Source organism: Fukomys damarensis, unplaced genomic scaffold (assembly GCF_012274545.1).
Source record: "Fukomys damarensis isolate Sample0158 unplaced genomic scaffold, DMR_v1.0_HiC HiC_scaffold_34, whole genome shotgun sequence".
NCBI classification, from domain to species: Eukaryota; Metazoa; Chordata; class Mammalia; order Rodentia; family Bathyergidae; genus Fukomys; species Fukomys damarensis.
The window spans coordinates 6,483,929-6,503,212 of NW_022900946.1; the positions used below are offsets into that span (position 1 = coordinate 6,483,929).

The window sequence follows — 19,284 nt, forward strand, 5'->3', positions numbered from 1 at the left end:
ACAAATGATTTTCTTTAACTGGTTCCACTGCATTTGCACTGGCCACAGAAAACAAGGCAACATAAAGGAATGAGAATTTAATTTTTTTAGTTTAAGAGCACATCTGAGTTATCTTACACAACTAGTATGAACTACTTAAACAACATGAGAAGGGGTGCCAGAGTCAGGACATGGTATTTATTTGATTGGCTTGCCCTGATAATAAATGGGGACTGATTTAACAGTGAACAAATATAATTGGCAAAATTAATTAAAGTGGCTTAAAATGGCCAACTGGGGTAACTGCAAATGAAATGAGACCAAATCTTTGAGCCTATTCCTTTTAGCAGAAATAAGACAGCAGAGAACCCACAAGTTGGAAGAAGCCCCCAGAGGGCTTTCTCGGGATCAACAGGGTGCCTGCATCATCTTTGTATAAGTAGCAATGTTAGTGCACTGTGAATTCAGCAGCAAAAGATGTTGAGTCCCTAAGAAAATCCTAAAGAGGTCGATGAAACGGACATTATATAGCCAAATACCAATAAAGTAGCCACACTTACGAAGGCTGATTCAGGGAAGCCTCTGCCTTCAAGATTTTTTTTCCCCCTGGTATGGGAGCTCAAACTCAGGACCTTACGCTTGCAAGGCAGGTGCGGTGCCACTGAACTAAATCCCCAGCCGGTTCAAGAATTTCACTGGAACAATACTCGTAGATAGGTTACTGGGTCTTTCAGATTTCCAGGAAATAGGATTTCATAATTTTCCTTTATAGCCTATCCCTGAACTTAACTTTGATAATTCAATGTGTAAAGTATCGTGCCAGGTTTCTCAGGAATACAATGAGAGCCATATTCCTTCTAATCATTTGTAATTTACTTATATTTAGCAATGATAATAGCAGCAACTAACATTTGAATGCTAACTATGTGCCATTATGTCATTTAAAACAAACCCTACATGGTAGGCACAATTAGCTTCATTCTACAGATTAAAAAACTAAAACCAGGTCCACAGAGTTTAAGTGACTTATTAGGTCTGAGGCGCTCACCAGAGGCACTTTTTCCTACGCTTAGTGCTCTGCTGTGACCAGAAAAAAATCAGTAAGCCCTTCTGAGTCCTCAATTTCTTCATCTGAAAATGGAAACATGGTACATGCTTTTCTAGATTTCATCCAACTCTAAAAATTTGAGTCTCATTAAAAGTCTCTTCTTGAAGTTTAATTTCAAGTGGTCTTAGTCTGTGATTGGAACTGGGACTGATAAGCAAAAACCTTGAATGTGCTTGAAAAATGTCATTCTACAATTTTTTTTCTCTCTAGTAAAAAACTCAAAACCCCAAAAATAAAAAGGTACACATTTTATCTTTAATGCCACTTACAAATGACTGTCTTTACTTTGTTTGCTAGGTTAACTATGATCCAAGAGTTGACTTTGCACAAAAGAACCCAGTCCTCTAAACTCCCAATCTTCTCACACAGTGGCTAGAAGACTAAGTCAAAAAGAAGGTATTTTTAAGCCTACCTTATATGGAAGCCACTCTGCTGCTATTCCCTAAGGTATTACCAAAGAAAAGGAGAAAGTCCCCCTACTCTCACAAAGTTCAGCATAAGCCTGTTACAGTTTACAATTCATCTACGTTAATGATTGGGAAGGGGGCCTCAAATACCTCTAATTTGTAACACTGATCAGGATAATACTTGGAGGGTGTGAAGACTGAGTACCCTAATGACCAACCTGGCTTGCTTGGAACTTTCCCAGTCACAGCAATGAGAGTCCAAAGTGCTGGGAACCCCTTGGTCTCAGACAAACCAGATGGCCAGGAACACTACGAAGAAGCCCTCAAGTCCCAGAACCCAAGGACACCTAATGTGTACTGGATTTTAACCGTGAAGTCTCCATGAGGATCCTGAAAAGGTCATATGAAGAAGAAACAGAAGAAAAGGTGCTTATTAGTTTTTATTGGGCTGACCTGATACCTCCAGAGAAAGCTATAGGAAAGCTATAAAGGGAAGCACAAGGACAAGTCTAAAGAACAACGGTCTTACCATATTTTCAGATTCTGGAAGTAAAGATCCTTTGCACCCCCTCACCAGTGTAAGGCAGAAATAGATTAAAGCAAGGTGGGCCTAGGTATATATTCGCAAGGGACAGAAAATGGGACAGCCTTAGGGCTTTTGCTCAGTGTAAGCTCACAGACTTATGACGCAGAAGAGTGGCACATAAGTGTCTTTCATTGCTCAGTGACTCTTATGTGGACACGTGGCCTGATCTACACCCTGGAATACTGATGGCATCTCTTCCCTAGGGAGGAGGTAGGCACAGGAGTGGAGGGAGACTGAAACCCCCTTTCAACACAATTCTAAGAACAAAACCAACACAAGAGGCATGGAAATGTTTCAGTGCGAATATGTGAGACTTCAATAAGAAATCAATTTGTGAAATCAAAGCTTATTTCAAAGTAACAGAAGTCTTTTTAGTTTCTTTAGTAGACAATTTATTTTGATAAACTTGCTCAATAACAAAAATACAAGTGAAGAAAATTATGTTCATTTTATACAGTTGTATTAACAATTTGTTTTGAAATTATTAATTGAAAAATGTTATAACCAATTAGAAAACAATTCTCAATAAGGTTGGGATAATATACAGACCTCGATCACAAACTCTACAATTTCTTGAGGGATACAACTAAAGTTCTGTGTAGGGAGTTCTCCCTACACAGGCCACTTTTTCCTTCATATATTTTTAATCCTTCAAAAATTTTCTAAATGACAGCTGTTTTGAATTGTGAACGTAAGTTTAATTTTTTAAAACAAGATCAAAGTGGGCTGATAAACAGTTATTACAATCAGAGTAACTTGTGGCCAGCAGTCTTTCAACAAAGACAAAATAAATGCAACATGTTCTTCCTATGAAGCCCACGATGCAAAATAATAGCTAAGAATATATCCAAAGTTAGTTTTCAATACTTTTTCCGGGCTTTTTCTCTAAGTCAATAGATTGTTGTCACCAGGACTATTTATTTCACTTAAGAGACTAAACAGTGTGTTCAGAGAACATCAAGTGGAGATATCAAAGCTTAGGCAAAAGGGTAAAAACCAATGAAGTGTTTTGGTCATCTAGAACATCAAAAAGAAAAAAAATGACATTCTTCAGAAACAAAAAAAATGAAACAAGGTAAGTCTGTAAGAGGTGGAAGAGTCAGAAAAACTACATCCACACATTAACAACACAGAGCATTCTTACCTTTGGGAAGAATCACACTGAAATGTTTGTTTTTAACGAATTGAAGATTTGTCTGTTTACAGATGTTTAGGCATGTTAAATAGGAGCTTCCAAAAATTTCAAACTAATTCAGTCTTGTGCAAATAAAACCTAAAAATAGTTTTCAGCAGATTTTACAGTGATACTCTTAGGTATGAGAAGAATGCACATTCTAAAAACAATGTACCAGACAAAAGTTTGACAAATGATTGCACCATAAAACAGTTTTATATACAGTTTACAAGATCTGACTTCCTGCTATAAATTAATACTGTACTATATAGTACTTATAGTGACCTTTTTAAAAGCAACTGCTGACAGTTGGCTATCTTTTCACTTACAGGATTTATAGAAACTTCTATGAATGAGTCCGTTTCAGTGTTTGGTCTGGACGAGCACGAAGACTTGGCCTCACACATTACGAGACAGGAAGGGCTCAGTCCTGGGTCAGGTGCTGAATGACCAGAGGGACCTCTCCCCCGCCAGGCCTTTACACACTGGACCTCCAAGACGGTGATGAAAGTAGAGACAACAGAATGGTTCGGGTAACAGATACAAATAAAACTGTGAATTTTGTCATCTTATATGCAATGCCACTGTAAGTGAAAGAAGTAAACAGTGGGGAAATTCTTAGCAGCTGAGAAACTTTCTCTCCCCATGCTCATGATCCAGTTAAAAATATTTTGAGAAACTATTTACAATAAAACCCATCTTTTGGAAGAGAGAAGCTCTTGGTCACATCATAAATTAATTTGAACAATACTTTGCAAACACTTTCTCTTAGTGGTATAACAGTATAACCAAAGCTTTCCATCAGAATGATCTATTTGATTGAGGGCTGATCAAATCACAACAGGAACTACAATCCCAAATGCCCACAGAACATATCCGGTGTATTCTTAGAATCGACTAGACATCGTAATACTTGGAGGGAAATGGTCTTCCTTGGATTTTCCAAAGGTTTTTGTTTTTAAACCAGGGGAAGGAAAAGTATAACATTTCCCTTGAACACTCAAGGAATGCACCCTAGGGGCCCCTCAACTCCCCAGTGAGCTGAAATGTGAGGCTTTTCTAACGCAATACTGTTAGGTTTACACGGACAGTCCAATATATGCATATCAAATAAGCCAGTGGGAAACACACCAAGCCCTTCCATCTCATACTATGAATATGTAAGGAGGGAGCCCCATCCCCGAAGTATCTATTCTATTTTTTTGTAATTTAGCTTCTTAAAACAGAGCGTTCACTTCTGTTTGCAGGAAGATGGGCTGCATGGGACCCTGCCTCCCCTTAGTGATAGAGACACTTGGGTTGCCTTTCACTGTTAGGGAAAAAACTTAGCTCTATTGCCATGAAAAACCCTCCTGCCCATATTTTAAACAGGAGATTAACTATAGTGTTCACCAGAAAAAACAAGTAAGCACTGACATGAAGGCATGGAAATGTGGAGAAGAAAAATACTGTATTTTAAAACTAACTGTGAGCTCAAAAGTTAGCTGCAATCTTCTTTTAGGGAAAAACTTAAAAGCTGTGGGTTTAGTACAGCCTTTAACATAAATGTAAAAATGTTAGCTTTTAGTAAACAAAGGCATATAGCACATAAAGAAAATATTGTATTGCTCAAGTATTTGGTAAAGATATAGTAATAATGCTGATGATAAAAAGAACAAAAATTTAATTTTTTATCGCAGAACGAAATTAGTACAAATAGCTAAAACAACCAGATACTTGCTACTGAATTGAAGTTATGTGAAGTTGTGTGCTTGAACATATAAAATGCATTATTAATGTACAGACCCAAGCCAGTAGAAAAGAATTTCTATACAATAGACAACAGTTGCCAATAATTTAAATAGTGTCAGATTCCCCAAATTATAAGGTTTGACATGATCTTACCTTCTACTAACATATACAAATAAATTAACCCTAGAAAGAATTTTTAGCTTAACTTAAAATTGCACCTAGAAAGGCATGGGATTATTTGTACCTATTACAAAAACCTGTTAAAATCAAGGGCTGCTACAAAGAATGAGGTAAACTGAAGACTCTCTCCACTATGCAGCCTTCAGATAAATGGCTTGTTTTCTATTGAGTTCTAGGTTTGCACACCACAGTGTTTTGCTAGCAAAGCATTCAGAATTCTCTTCCAAGAACTGTTTGCATGTGTGCATATATAAATTTACACACACATACACACACACACATATATACACACTGTATACGGCATCAGCAAAATATATATATTATATATATTTATATAAATATAAGGAAGATTTCCCCCACCCACCCCAAACAACATGTCTCTAGTGTTTGATTTCTTTTTCCTTGTTTTATACACAGAAATTGGGGAATTTCAGAATTTGTACATATTATTTTAGCAAACAAGTTTTGATCTATTGGCTTCTTGGTACAGTAATACAACAGCAATTCATTCTGGTGCCATAGGCTTAAACCATTACAAGGAAGCTGTGAATACTAATTTCTTAGGAGGTGAGGCCAGCCCCACATGAACTTCTCTTGCATCCCCTCTGGTCCATCATGATTCATAAATACTTAGACTGTTTTTATTCCTCAGATGAATGTTTAGACATTAAAAACGGAACAACAGAGTCACAAAGGGCCACATGCTTCTCAGTATAAAGCATCTCCTTCACTAGGTTGCTATCACAGTGCAGACTGACTGCCTGAATATGCTCAGGAGATTTAGTCAATATTGTCTGTATTTGGTTATGAAAAAGGCTCTCCTCATTTTTTAAAAATCCAAAGTGCATAGTGAGAACAAATCAAAGAATTTTTCTTTTCAACATCAGTTTCATCTAAGCATCTACTTATGAGAAGATCGCTCAGATGCCTTGTCTTTGTCCTCCCACCCTCTTAAAAAAAATTTTTTTTAAAAAGAAAGAAAGAAAGAAAATCAAGCAGTTTAGTCATTCATCAGCCCGGTAAACAAACTTTGCCAGCAAATAGAAGTCCTACTATTGTAAAGAAAATTGATAAGACAAAAAGTACATATGATGACCCAACTACTGTGTTGTTGGGTAATTTATAAGGTTGACCTCCGACTTCATTGATGTAAAATCCTATTGGAAATATTAGGGCAGCCATACAGAAAAGGATCACTGAAAAACAAACCAAAACACAACATTAGTAACATGGTTTGGTGATTAAAAAAAACAGAAAATTTGGCACAAAAGAAGTTCATAGGAGGTGTTGTGGGTCCTGTTAAAACATGGACCAGTTGTCAAAAGATCTGCCTATAATACAGGTCACATAATATCACTGATACTTAATGACTGAATCTAATAAAAGTTGGGTTAGCCCTGTATATAAGGATCATTCTGAATTGTCAGCATTAAGAAAAAGTCTCTAAACATACTAAGTATTCACATATACTTTCCTAACCATTTAGACTAGTAATTAAGGCCACTGGCTAGAACTAAGGCTACATTCCGGCCCTGCAACTTAGTAGCCTTCAGTTGTAGGCCTCTAGCTCCTCTCTGAAAATAGGGGAAATATCAGAGGATAAAATAGTTTTGAATCTCTGGTATAATGCCAGGTTGACAGGAAGTGCCGAATAAGAGCTGCACACTGTTATCGTCATAGTTATTATCCTGCCAATTCTCCTTTTGCTATTTGTCAGAAGGAGTTAGAAAAAAGGTCTGCAAAAATAAGTATCATTTCTCTTACTCTAAATTAACTAGTAGAAAAAACATTAGATCTTTGGGATGATTATTAGCAAATTGATGGAGTGGTTATCTCTTATCTCTGTCATATTTTTTGATTTGCAGAGATACTAAAGTGTGGGAGGGTAAAAAAACTCTTGAGTTTTGTGTATGAATACAATAAAATTTATTACTTACTAAAATGTTTCTAGAAAGGTATCATATGTGGGTAGAAGTAACTCCACAGTCCAGTTCTTTAGCAAACAGTGTGCTCCCCTGTGTTGCCAAAGAAATGCTCTTCTCAGTAAACAAAAAATACTTACAGACAGGCCAGCTGTTTTTTTTTGGGTACTGGGGATCAAACTCTGGTCCTTGCTCTTGTGAAGCAGATGGTGGCACCACTGAGCTAAATCCCCAGCCCTTGCCAGCTTTTCTAAGAAAATATTTTTGATTTTGAAGACACACTGTTTAAATATTCATAATCTTTCACATTTCTTTGGAGCAAAAATATTCCTTCAGTATAATAGGTAGACAGACTTCTGGTCACTGTATGTGAAGCTTTCCATTATTAATTCAATGAGAAATCTTTTCAAATTAAACCTACCTTAGGAATATGGACAGAACCTTGGATAAACATATTAGCTGACACTGTCTGTACATCTTTGTGTATATATTAATCATCCAACAGAATTTAATATAGGAATCTTTAAAAAGCCAATTAGAAATTGGATGGAATACCTTCAATAATATATTTAAAAATAACATCTGCTTAAGTAATGCACCACTTAAGAAACATACCAGCATTCTGCTTTGCACCATTTAGGTAGATTTTACGTCATAGACATAGATAATATTTCATTTCAGAGAAAATGATCCCACAAGAATATTTCATAAACAAACTTGGATTCTTTCTGATACCTACTATAGAACAAATGAAAAATTCAGGTACTAAATTTTATTTAGTTTTTGGCCCTTCTGTTGTATAGTCAGCAATAAACAACTTTATGAGTGTTACCAATGCCCACTTATCAGTGCTGTCATTAACTTTAGTGGTTCTTATGGTTTAACACAGTTTGGAGTGTAGCATACAACCAAAACCTAGGTAGCCATAGACAATCTCATTTAAAAAAACAAGCAGACTAGGCATGACAGTATAATCCTGTAATCCTAGCATTCTGGGAGGCTAAGGCAGGGAGACTGCAAGTTTGAGCCCAGCCTGGGCAACTTAGTGTAATTCTGTCTCAAAAATTAAAAATAAAAGAAGAGATAGGGATGTAGCTCAGAGCAAAGGCCCTAGGTTTAATCCTTAGTACAACAACAAAACAACTTTTTAAGGTTGAGTAACTCAAAAAACACTACAATAATTTAAAAGAAAAAGTTGAAGAGATACACGTTAAATTTGTTCTTTCTGTTAATTGGTGTATGTGGGCAACTTTATGCCTTTTCTACTGTAAAATCAAGATCTTTTATAATGAGGTGCTTACTTAGTGACTAGTTGGAATTGAATATTCTCAAGAGTATATGTATATAACATATACAGCTAATATATTAGTTAGAAATTCATAATTGTATCTGGTATACTTATACAAAGAATTTATCTTGTATATTTCACAAGAAAATTAACTTAAAAAAAGAGTTTAAAAAATTACAAATTGGTTAGAAAAGCCTAGCCAGTGTTATGGAAACAATGAACTCCTATTCATTCTAACATTGGTTTTAAATCCTAGGAATTACATTATCTATACTTCCTGGGAACCAGTTTTAATGGAGGTGGATGAATCTTTCTCTCAAGTTACAGAGAACGGGGAAGATAAATTACTTTACCTCTTAAAATATCACTAACATTGGTATGTGTCACCTAAATAACTTGTAAAGATGTAGCTTCACATCCTCCACAGCACAGGTTATTTGGTGCTAAGAGTGAGAAATCAGTTATACTGGTAGGTGAAGCATTAAGACAGAGCAGCAAAGGAAAGGACAGGCTTGGACTTGAAGAAGCAGATTCATTTTCATTTCTTTTGCCCCCACAGGCAAGTTTCATCACATGAGGCTCTCCTTTGTGACCTATTTCCTCCATGTACATGGCCATTTGAGTTACACTCAATTTATTATAAAAACCACAGCTTAACTAGAATAGAAATATGTACAATAAAGTACATCTCTAAGGCCCAAAAGGAAGCATTAGGGAGAGCCCAATTCCTCTCACAATTGCCACCCCAGACCAGCTGCGATTACAAATATAATATTGAAGGGCTGGGGGTTTAGCTCAGTGGCACCGTGCTTATCTTGCAAGTGCAAGGTCCCAAGTTCTATCTCCTGTACCAAAAATTTTTTTTTCAAAAATAATATTTAAGGAAATGAAGAATAAGGCAGCTCTATGCCTACTTAAAAATCAACTCTAAAATATATTAAAAAAATAAAAGTAGTACAGAATAGTGTAAAAATATTCATATAAATATGTAAGGCAGACAGATGTATGTGTGTATTCCCTATATGGAATACTTCTAGTAGGAAATTTCAGAAACTAGTTTAATAGGGATTGGATGGCCAGGTGACAAGGCCACAATGAGACTTTTCATTTGGTTACCCTTTTCAGAGACTCTGAATTATGTATCTCATACACTTTTATTTTTAAAAGTTAGCTTAACTAAGACGTAAAAGAAAAATACAATGCATTTGGGATTGATTGTACATACTTAAATATTTTCTGTTGAAGGGGAATGAACTACAGGGAAAACCCTACTTCTCTCTCTTTCCTGGGTCTGCTCATGGAAGCATCTTTATGCATGCTTTGCTTCCTACAACTTTGCTAAATTGCAGTTTAGATTTCTGGTATTCAGAGCATATGCACTCCCAAATTTCAACTAAATGCAAACACTAAATCCTTCTTTGATATTATTTTACTCTTTAAAGAGTGAATTCTATCCAGATAAGTGATATGTCTATGAATAAAAGATACAGAATTATATCCTTTTAAAAGTCCTCATTGGTACTCTTTAGCAGCCGTGTCTTCACAACTGTCTCTGCCCTTACTCTCTAGAAAAGAACTGTCTTAGGAGTTCTCCTCCACAGAGGAAAGCCCTTGTTTTCACATTGCTTAACAAGGGTGCAGAAGCTTTTCTATATCAAAAAACAAGTTACTTGATCCAAATTTTAAAATTAAGGGAAATATAAACTGAAAAATATAATGCCAGAGCCAGAAACACACATGAAAGAGAAAGTTTCACTGAAAGCTCAGGAGAAACAGAGACCCATAAGGGAATATTACTATTCCATAGTCTTAAAGATAAACTGTGTTTGAACACTCACAGGGATGAGATTATACTTTAAGCATACTAGTTCCAAATAAAACAAGTGAAGGTAAGCTGTGTTGTAACACCTATTTTCAGAAACTTAGGCAAACATGAAATGATTTTGAGATACTGAATTGGAAGCTAAGGCTCATGGTATGTGGTAGCTATCATCACATTTCTTTAGAGGAGGATTTCTCAACAGAGGCACTACTGCCATCTGGGGCTGGATAATTCTTCATTATGGGGAGTCATCTTGTACATCTGGAGGCTGTTTAGCAACATTTCTTGCTGCCTCTACACACTAGACCAGTGGCATCTCCCTAACTGTGACTATCAAAAAATTTTCATATACTGCCAAATGTCCTTTAGGGTACAAAACTGATTTAGAGAGAAAGAAGGAAGAAAGCAAAATTATAGAAATATCTTTTCTTTGTGCATTTATGCTTTTGTTTAACTTGGGATAAGCTTCTGATATGTTTGAAATTAAACCGATTTTGCAAAGTACAAGAGATTGTATAATGTATAAATTTATCATACCATTGTGTATAGTTTAAAGTAAGAAATGTTCCTAACCAATTATTTAAAAACCAAATGTTTCATTGATTCTTCAGTGGTCATACAACAACACACAGCAGAAACTCAAGATCAATCATATTAAATAGCAATTCACCACCTTCAACTAATTCATATTTTTAATATGTTTTCTGATTTATCTTTATTTTGATAGAAGATACCAATACCTTCATAAAGAGAAGACTCAGATTAGTGGTAGCTCTGAGTCACTAACCTGAAATAACTTGTGTTACAATGTGATAAATAATAAGATTCATTAAAATAGCAATTCATACAAAGCAACTAAAATTGTGGATGTCCTCGTCTTGTAGGGAGTTTTGAAGAACTGATGGGACTGAAGACTTTACCTCATGAGCATATGAAAATGGTGCTCTCTGATGAGTATGCAGTCCTTATTACTGATTCTGGATTATCTTCATAAACGCAGCAGTGTGTGTGCTTCTACACAACGCAGAAGCACAGGTTACTTACTTCCAGTGAATGCTATCCAACGAGCATATTTTGTAGCTTCTCTTCGCCAGTGGGAAGCCACCAGCAAACCACATGTGACAGTCAATGAAATGATTCCCATGATGATAAAAAACAGTGTGGTGACCCACTCGGGGGGAAGCCGGGGAGGGATGCATGTCCGGTCTCGTCCATGGATGGTCTGACACTGTCGCACTAGGCCCACAGTGAGTGCTCCTGGGAAGATGCAAAAGGTGGGAAAGGGTTAGTGGTCTGGCACGCTCAGTGAATGCTTCCCATTACCCCCTGGCTTTAGTCTTCAAATCTTAATTGTCTGTTTGTGAGTCATTCAAGTACTTAATTCCCAAGAGCTACTCTTAAGCATTCTGCTGTCATTTGTCATATAGCAATACCTGGCATAACATACACAGTGAACTTCAGAAACAAAAACAAAAACCCAAAACCTTACAGAAGCCCTAAGAAGCAGATAAAAGACAGTTAATTCAGTAATTCATTATGGAAATACTCTTCTGAGTGCTTCTGTCTGGCATGGCTCTAGACTCCAGAGAAATAATAGTGAACAAGACAGATGAGGCTCCTGCGCTCACAGAACTTGCAAACTGTAAGACAGAACTGTGACTCTTTTATTTCAGATTCAAAACTCACTGTGTATTACTTTTGGCGGGGGAAAAGGCTTTTTAGGAAAATGAAAAGCTTGAGACATGCCTAACCTAATATATAAATAAAATTAAAAAACACTGAAAACTAGAAGTGATATGTTTATCAAAGTAAAAGGATCTAGCTCACCAATTTTTATACAATGTACAAATGTTCATATTGCCAAATCATTACTGGCATAAAGACAAATTGCAATGGTAATTTTTATAAAGTCCTCCCTCTGCTTTAAATAAAATAAATGACTTTTTAAAAACACTGAGGGCTGGGGATTTAGCTCAGTGGTTCTGCCGCCTGCCTCACAAGTACAAGGACCCGAGTTCTATCCCCGGTATGGAAAAAACAAACAAACCCAAAAAACACTGCTCTAAAAACAGACAGAGTGCTATCTTTCCATATGCACATTCTCTTGTCAAACCCAAGAAACCTGTCTATCAAATTTGGAGTGGATTAATTTACAGAAATCCAAATCAAAGAGTATTTTCTCCCCTTCACCGATAAGAAGAATAAAACGCAAGAGGAACTGCAGGTGGGAAAATAGTTACCAAAAATACAAGAGTGGAAATTTCTGAAACTGCTGAAAATACAATAGATTTCTGCATCTTTATGGGGGTGTGTGTCTCATTTTGGTCTGCATTATTCTCTCAAAATAAAAAAGACACTGATATCAATATCATAGCACTTGCCATGAATAAGTGTGTTCTATGAAGACAGTAAGATTCCTAGAAGTTACTCTGGTAGGAGAAGCAGACCAGGGCTAAAACTGCGGTGTAGATGTCTGCGTGTGAGGCAAGATGGATGGAGGGATCTCCTTTGTGTAACTCGTATTTCGCCACTGACACATTTTTTAGAACTAAAGCACTATGTTACAAGAAAGTGAAGAAAGAAATCAGATCTGCCCTCAAAATTGTCTTTTTTTCTCCTAATGAGAAATCTGACCATAATTGTAAGTAGAATGAAACAAGTTGTACTTTTTCTCCCAAATATCTAAAAATTAGGCTCACCTGGCAATTCCAGCACAGGTGCAAATAGCATTTATAATTACGGGGTTGTCACAGGCAGGATGGAGGCGGATGGGACAAAGTGAACAAATCTTCATAGTAATGCCATCTGCTATGGCCCTTACCTGCTACTTGGAGCTGAGTAACTTCACAGGCCAAAGAGAAGTATTGTCAAGTGAAAATATCTGACATTATTGCTAGTCTTTCAGGTTTCGTGGTAAGGGCTTAAAACCAGAAGAGAGGATAAGGTAGGGGTGAGCAGATACCAGGGAGTTGCAAAACTGTTCTTAAACTGAAACACTAGAAAGTTTCCTTCAAAAGATTACTTGAGGGGAAAGAGTGTCTTACGATAGTCCACTTATTGTAATTTTAGAAATAAAGAAGTCATTCAAAGAAGTGCCTAAGAATTCCCAACAGGAAACTAGTCTTGATCATTCAGGAAAGACTTGCAACAAATCACTGTCTTGTAGTCACTGTTCACTTAGCTGTAATTGCTATTAGAATATAGACTACAAGCAATGAAAGACCTTCTGACAAAATGCAATATTGTGGATTCTTATTGTAGAAGCAACTTTCTTCATAATTTAATATACAAATAAAGTTCCACTGGTAACTATATAATATCTATTGGAGTGAGATTTACATTTGAGAATTATTTTTGGCTGGAAAATATTAAAAACTGGTAGGTTTATTAAATCATAATTAAAATAGCTCTCCTTTAAAATATTAGAGTATCCTTACATTGTCTCTCTTTCTTGGGTTATTTTCATGATGAGGTACATTAAGGATGAAATTCATCACTAAGCTTTCTGAGGATTGCTTTCCTCCTCTCCTGTCTGACATACCATACCAAGTGACTTATAGATAGAACAGGTAAGGATATGAAAATTATAGAGATAACAAACCAACTGGAAATAACTTGACAGATACTCAGCTTTGAACAAACTATGTTCCTACATTTATAAAATTCCTTTTCACAACAAATCAAGACTAAATATTCGGCAGTTCTGTCCTGAAAGAAAGGAGAGCTAATTCTAATTTACAACCACAAGATATACTGCAAATAAGAATATCAATACACAAAATGTTTTACTGTGGGATCAGGTGTAGCCCAATAGTAGAGCATGTACTTAGCATGTGTTAGGGCCTCGGTTCAATCCCCAGCAGCAGCCCCTCCACCAAATGAGTGCCATTCATTTTAGCATTACTATCGTAGCCAGGTACTCCAAAACTAATGTGCTTTTTACTTTCAGCAAAAATAGACTTTGCTTAACTATATTGTAAAAGGGCTAGAACAAACAATGGTCAGTCAAGATTTGTTATAATTCATTTTCTACAGTGTCTGTTGAATCAACAAAATCTGTATCATAGCCATACATTTTCCTTAAGCTAACTGGAGGAATCTGCCAGGGTAACTGTGCTGCTATTACTAAATCTTGTAAGTCCAGGTAGTGTTAGCACCCATACATTCATTTTCTGCCCATAGATGATTGAAGTCCACCCCTTTGATGGTCAAGATTTTTTACTTCAAATTTTCTTAACACCCTTGTCTGTTATCACAGAAGCATGTCCTTGATTTTAAAAGGTAGTGTTTTCCTTTGTGTGTGTGTGTGTGTGTGTGTGTGTGTGTGTGTGTGTGCGTGCGTGCGTGCGCGCACGCGCGCGCGCGCGCGCGCGCATGTACTAGGTATTTAACCTAGGGCCTTGTACATGCTAAGCTTCTGAGCTAAAAGCTCAAGACAGCTTCTTTTTACCTCAGACAGAGGCAGTAATAGTACCTTTTCAGAGGCAGTGATAGTGCCTTCTAGGTCAATGGAAGCCCCTACAGCACTGAGTATGAAGCAGGAATTAAAAGCATTCGGTGACTATAAAACAGATTTAAAACAAGCTAAATTTAAAGCCGTGCAGAATTAAGTTCTCTTGTAGAACTTTTGTTCAATGTGGGTACCTGCAACATACCCATATTAAGCACAAGCTCAGCTATTCACTGGTTTTTGTTTCAGCCAAGGGATCTCTTGCCTCTTGAAGGGCCCTACAACTCCATTCCCCAAACACCGATCTATCTTTATGCTGCAGCTGTTTCCTTGGCAACCAATCTAGCTAAATAAAAGACTTACACACAATAGAAAAAAGGAAGGAACACAGCAACTACAGCATCCCACATGTCTCCTGGGATCTCACCTGTGTTATCACACACAAAAGAAGTCATAACGAGTGTTACCCATTAAGGGGGGTTCTTAACTAAAGCAGATATTCATCTGTAGATCTAGACATTCTGAAAGGACTCTGCAGCCAATCGGAGCATGTCTGCTGCCACAGTGAGGATGGTTATAAGGCCTGCCATCACTACATGTAAAAGCAGTGTTATGGGAAAATCTGCCCCCCAAGGGATGTAAAGCAGAGAGGCACATGCCCATCATAGCCTGTCAAGAGCAAATCAAATTATATACTGTAAAAGTACTGATAAACATTTAAAAAAAAGACTGAATTATGGGAAGCACTCATCAGCCTGGCCAGGGAGCTTTGGCGCACAGGGGTTGGACCTGAGCAAAATGGTGATGTTAACATTTGTGGTTCAGGCTCGGGTGTAACAGTGACAGAGTGGTGGCATGTACAAGGTCCTGGGTTTGATCCCTGCGTACACACAGACTGCCTCCTCACATGTTTCCCCTTACACAAAATGCCTTCTCTGTGAGGGGCTTTCCCGGTTATTCTAGGTGTACCGATCTCTGCCACTAATGTAGCCCTCTGGCTCTACTTTCTCTCCCCAGATATAAAAATCTGTTCATCTTGATCACACAGACCAAACAAAATTGCTTCACCACAAATGTCTCAATGATTGATAAAAGCTTAACATACTGCCCCTCCCAAGGGCATGTGTATTTAAGCAAGGCACAGTATTCCAGCTTAATTAAAAAGATAGAATTTTATATTTTAGTAGCAGATTGGCTGAAGAAATTTAGGAGAAATGGAGACAGGTAAAAACAGGAGGGGACAGGTAAAAACAGGAGGGGACAGGAAAAGGGGATGGCCCCAATACAGGTGACAACATGTGCCTCCCTAGTCGTCACCCTGGCACAGTAGATGCACAATCACAGAAAAGAACAGCTGAAAGGTAACTCCAAATCTATCTTTACATACTTAGTTTTTTCCCCCAGAAACACAGATAGTAGTGATAATTTTTATTTGCTATGGTTTCTGTATGCTTCCTTAGGAACCAAGTGCTTATAAATAGTAAACTGGCCAAAAGGAGTGAACAGGTAAAGGAAAGGACCTTAATGAAGCAGACACAGATACTAAGAATCTGAGTAACATAAGGTGAGGCTCAGCACCAGTGTCCACTACAGTAGCACCAAACCTTCTTCCCATTACCTTTTCTCTCATAATCTCTTCCTAATACCTCTAGTCATCAATCCCTATACTCTGTCCCCATCTAGTAATTTCCTACTGTCTTCCCTTCTTTCCTCGCCCAGCCTAGAATCCCGGATCCAGTATAAATTTTGTCCTTGATGCATTCACTTCTATGATGCTGAAAGCTGACGGAGAAAACCACCTGTCAGAGTGGAGGAGTGCCACTGTGAATCACTCAGTTTCAACCTCGAGGCCATCACTGCTATCCAGGACTACTTACATTTCCGTAATTCAGTGTTTCCCCATTGTTTGCTAGGACTTTTCCATGTCTCCTGTATTCTCCTTATTTCCAATATCAGAACTATCTACCACCTCTCTCACATTCAGTAGGTACCAAAATCTACCACCATGAGGAAAAGAGGCCACAAGTCTGCAACTCTTCAACTATCCACTACCAAATTTATGAATTTATCTGTACACATCCATCCACACATCCAACTGGTTTTTGTGTTTTGGATCCCATCCTCTCACTTCGGGGTCTTGTCAAATGTATTATTTGATTTTGCTTCTCAAAGCTACTTACTTCTGAATCTCAAAAACGTTTAAATGTGTTTAAGTCTCCCTGTCACAGAACAATACCTCCGTACACCAAGCTGTCCTCCACTGGCATCATGCTCTGTGTCTGCCGTACTCGCTTAAGCTCCACTGCCTGCCACCGTGTCAAGATTTCCTGGCCTCACTTCCTAGAGGCTCTTTCACTCTACCTACCATGCAGCGTGGCTTCCGCCCCAACCACCTCACTGGAATAGCCTCTGCTGCTGGAGTCTTTGCTGACACTAATGGATATTTCTAAGCCCTTGTCTTAACTTGCAGCAGCACTTGATATCACAAACACATCTTTTGATTTTGATGATTTCATGGTCTATTGGTTTTCCCACTGTCTCTTAAGTTTCTTCTCTTTTATCACAGATTTTTTTTTCCCCTCTGCCATCCACTGATATTTGGTGTTTTGTTTTGTTTTTAAGTTTTTGAGACGAGGTCTCACTGTGTAGTCCAGGCTGGTCTTGAACTTGACTATGTATCCCAGGCTAGCCTTGAAATCATGGCGATCCTGCCTCAGCCTGAGCATTGGGATTACAGACTCGTGCCACCACATCGGGAAATATTTGGTGTTTTGAAAGTGTCTCACTTGGATATGGCTCTTCTATATATACTCCCTTCTAAGTCCAAACTCAAAAAAGGGAACTTCAAGGGTCTGAAAGATATTGCTTCCATCTTTTCTCCAATGTTTCCTTCAGTTCTCATGCTCAGTGCTCAAATTCTTAAATTTTTAACTCATGTATATCTATATATTCCTCTAAATGATGACACACAGACACACACAAGATCTTCCCATGTGCTGTTCTTTGTGCCTAAAATATTCCAAACTTCCTCTACTGACTACTACCTATCTCAAAATGACAGCTGTGGCTTAGAAGTCCCCCTTGGGACATCTTCTCTGACAAGCTCGTAAACCCTCTTTCTGGAGCAGGTACTAGCCCTCTGCTTCCATGGCTCCTGTCTACTGAACCTGAGTGGGTAATGGGAACTCTGAATTTGTAGCCAGTTGGCCAGAAGTACAAGCAGCCTGGGGACACCCTGAACTTCCAGCAGCGTCTGAATTGGGCAGTTTTGTGGAGGACCAAGTCCTTAATTTATGGGGCCCAAGCACTAACTCCAGGTACTTTATGTCCGAACTGAAGTGCACTGCAGTGCACTCATTTGGAGTTGAAACAGAATATAAATCTTTACACAAAAACTTGAACATCCATGGCAGCATTGTTTATAAGAGCCAAAAAGTGGTAACAATCCAAACTCTATCAACAAATGAATGGATAAAATGAGGCATATTCATACCATTATAGACAGCTAAGTTAGGTAGCACTATTATAGGCAGGCAGACAGGTCTGGGCCCTCGAACAAGTCAAGACAAAGGGAAAACACATTACAACTATGGTCAGAGATGCATCTGTTGGAGACCAGGCCTCAAGATACAGAAGAAATGACCAGGCCTGCATACTTTCCCAAAGGGGAAGACAAGATTAAGCCTTACCCTTGGGTAACACTTGGCCTAATGAAGTCTAGACAGACATCAGTCACCTGGTGGGCGACCAAGACCTCCAGACCCATCATTCCCTAGAAAAAGTCTTATTCATTCCAAGCACACTTGTGATGTGACTTGTTTCCCCACTGGATCACTATTACGTAAGTGACTATCCTTGTAACCTTAATGGTCGATCACAGCTTTGACCATGTGATTTTTATGCTATAAAACTTCCTCGTAAAGTGGGGTTCTCGGTTACCCCACCTGCCTCTCAAAAATTATCTCCTACTCTTAATCTCTATTGTTCCTAGAGTCCACTCTTTGATTTTAGAGAACACAGACGTCTAACAGGTTGGGAACTGTATTTCCCTTATATCATTTGGAGGTCCTATTTAATCCCCTGTATCATCCCTGTTTCATTATAATGAAATATTTTTCAGTAATTTAAAAAGTGAAGAACTGATACGTGCTATAACACAGATGAACCTTGAAAACACAATGCTAACTGGAAGAAGCCAGATGTAAAGGCTACATATAGTAAGAGTGTACTAGTATAAAATGTCCAGAACAGGCAAATTCAGAGGCAGAAAGTCTATTAATGGTTGCCAGGGAATGGGGAAGGATGAATTAGAAAATAGGAGGGTTTCTTTCTCATGGGTGATACAAATATTCTGGAATCAAATATTTGTAGTTGTTGTATATTATTATACAATTCTACTAAAAGCCACTGAATTGTGTACTTTAAACAGGGAATCTTAATTCAAAAGAAAACAAAACCTATAATTATCAAATCAAATTGGTTTTCCTTTATTTTTGAAATATATTTATAATATCCAATTTAAATTATTTGTCTACTAAGTCCAATGTCTAGGCTTCCTCAGGGGCAGTTTCTATTATTCTTTTCTTTTTTTTTTTTTTTTTTTTTTTCCCCACGCCGGGGGCTTCCAACGGCCCCGC

At 37.7% G+C, this 19,284-nt stretch overlaps 1 protein-coding gene across 1 annotated transcript in view; it reads right to left on the reverse strand.

The window, feature by feature from the left end:
* Positions 1–5,512: 5,512 nt before the first annotated feature.
* Positions 5,513–19,284, reverse strand: part of Mosmo (modulator of smoothened) — a 57,992-nt gene continuing 44,220 nt past the window's right edge. The window contains exons 3-4 of the mRNA XM_010623542.2: positions 11,242–11,454; positions 5,513–6,361 (exon numbers count right to left, since the gene is read on the reverse strand). Of these exons, the coding sequence (XP_010621844.1) occupies positions 6,177–6,361; positions 11,242–11,454 (398 nt within the window). The 3' untranslated portion in view covers positions 5,513–6,176. The remainder of the gene's footprint in view (positions 6,362–11,241; positions 11,455–19,284) is intronic.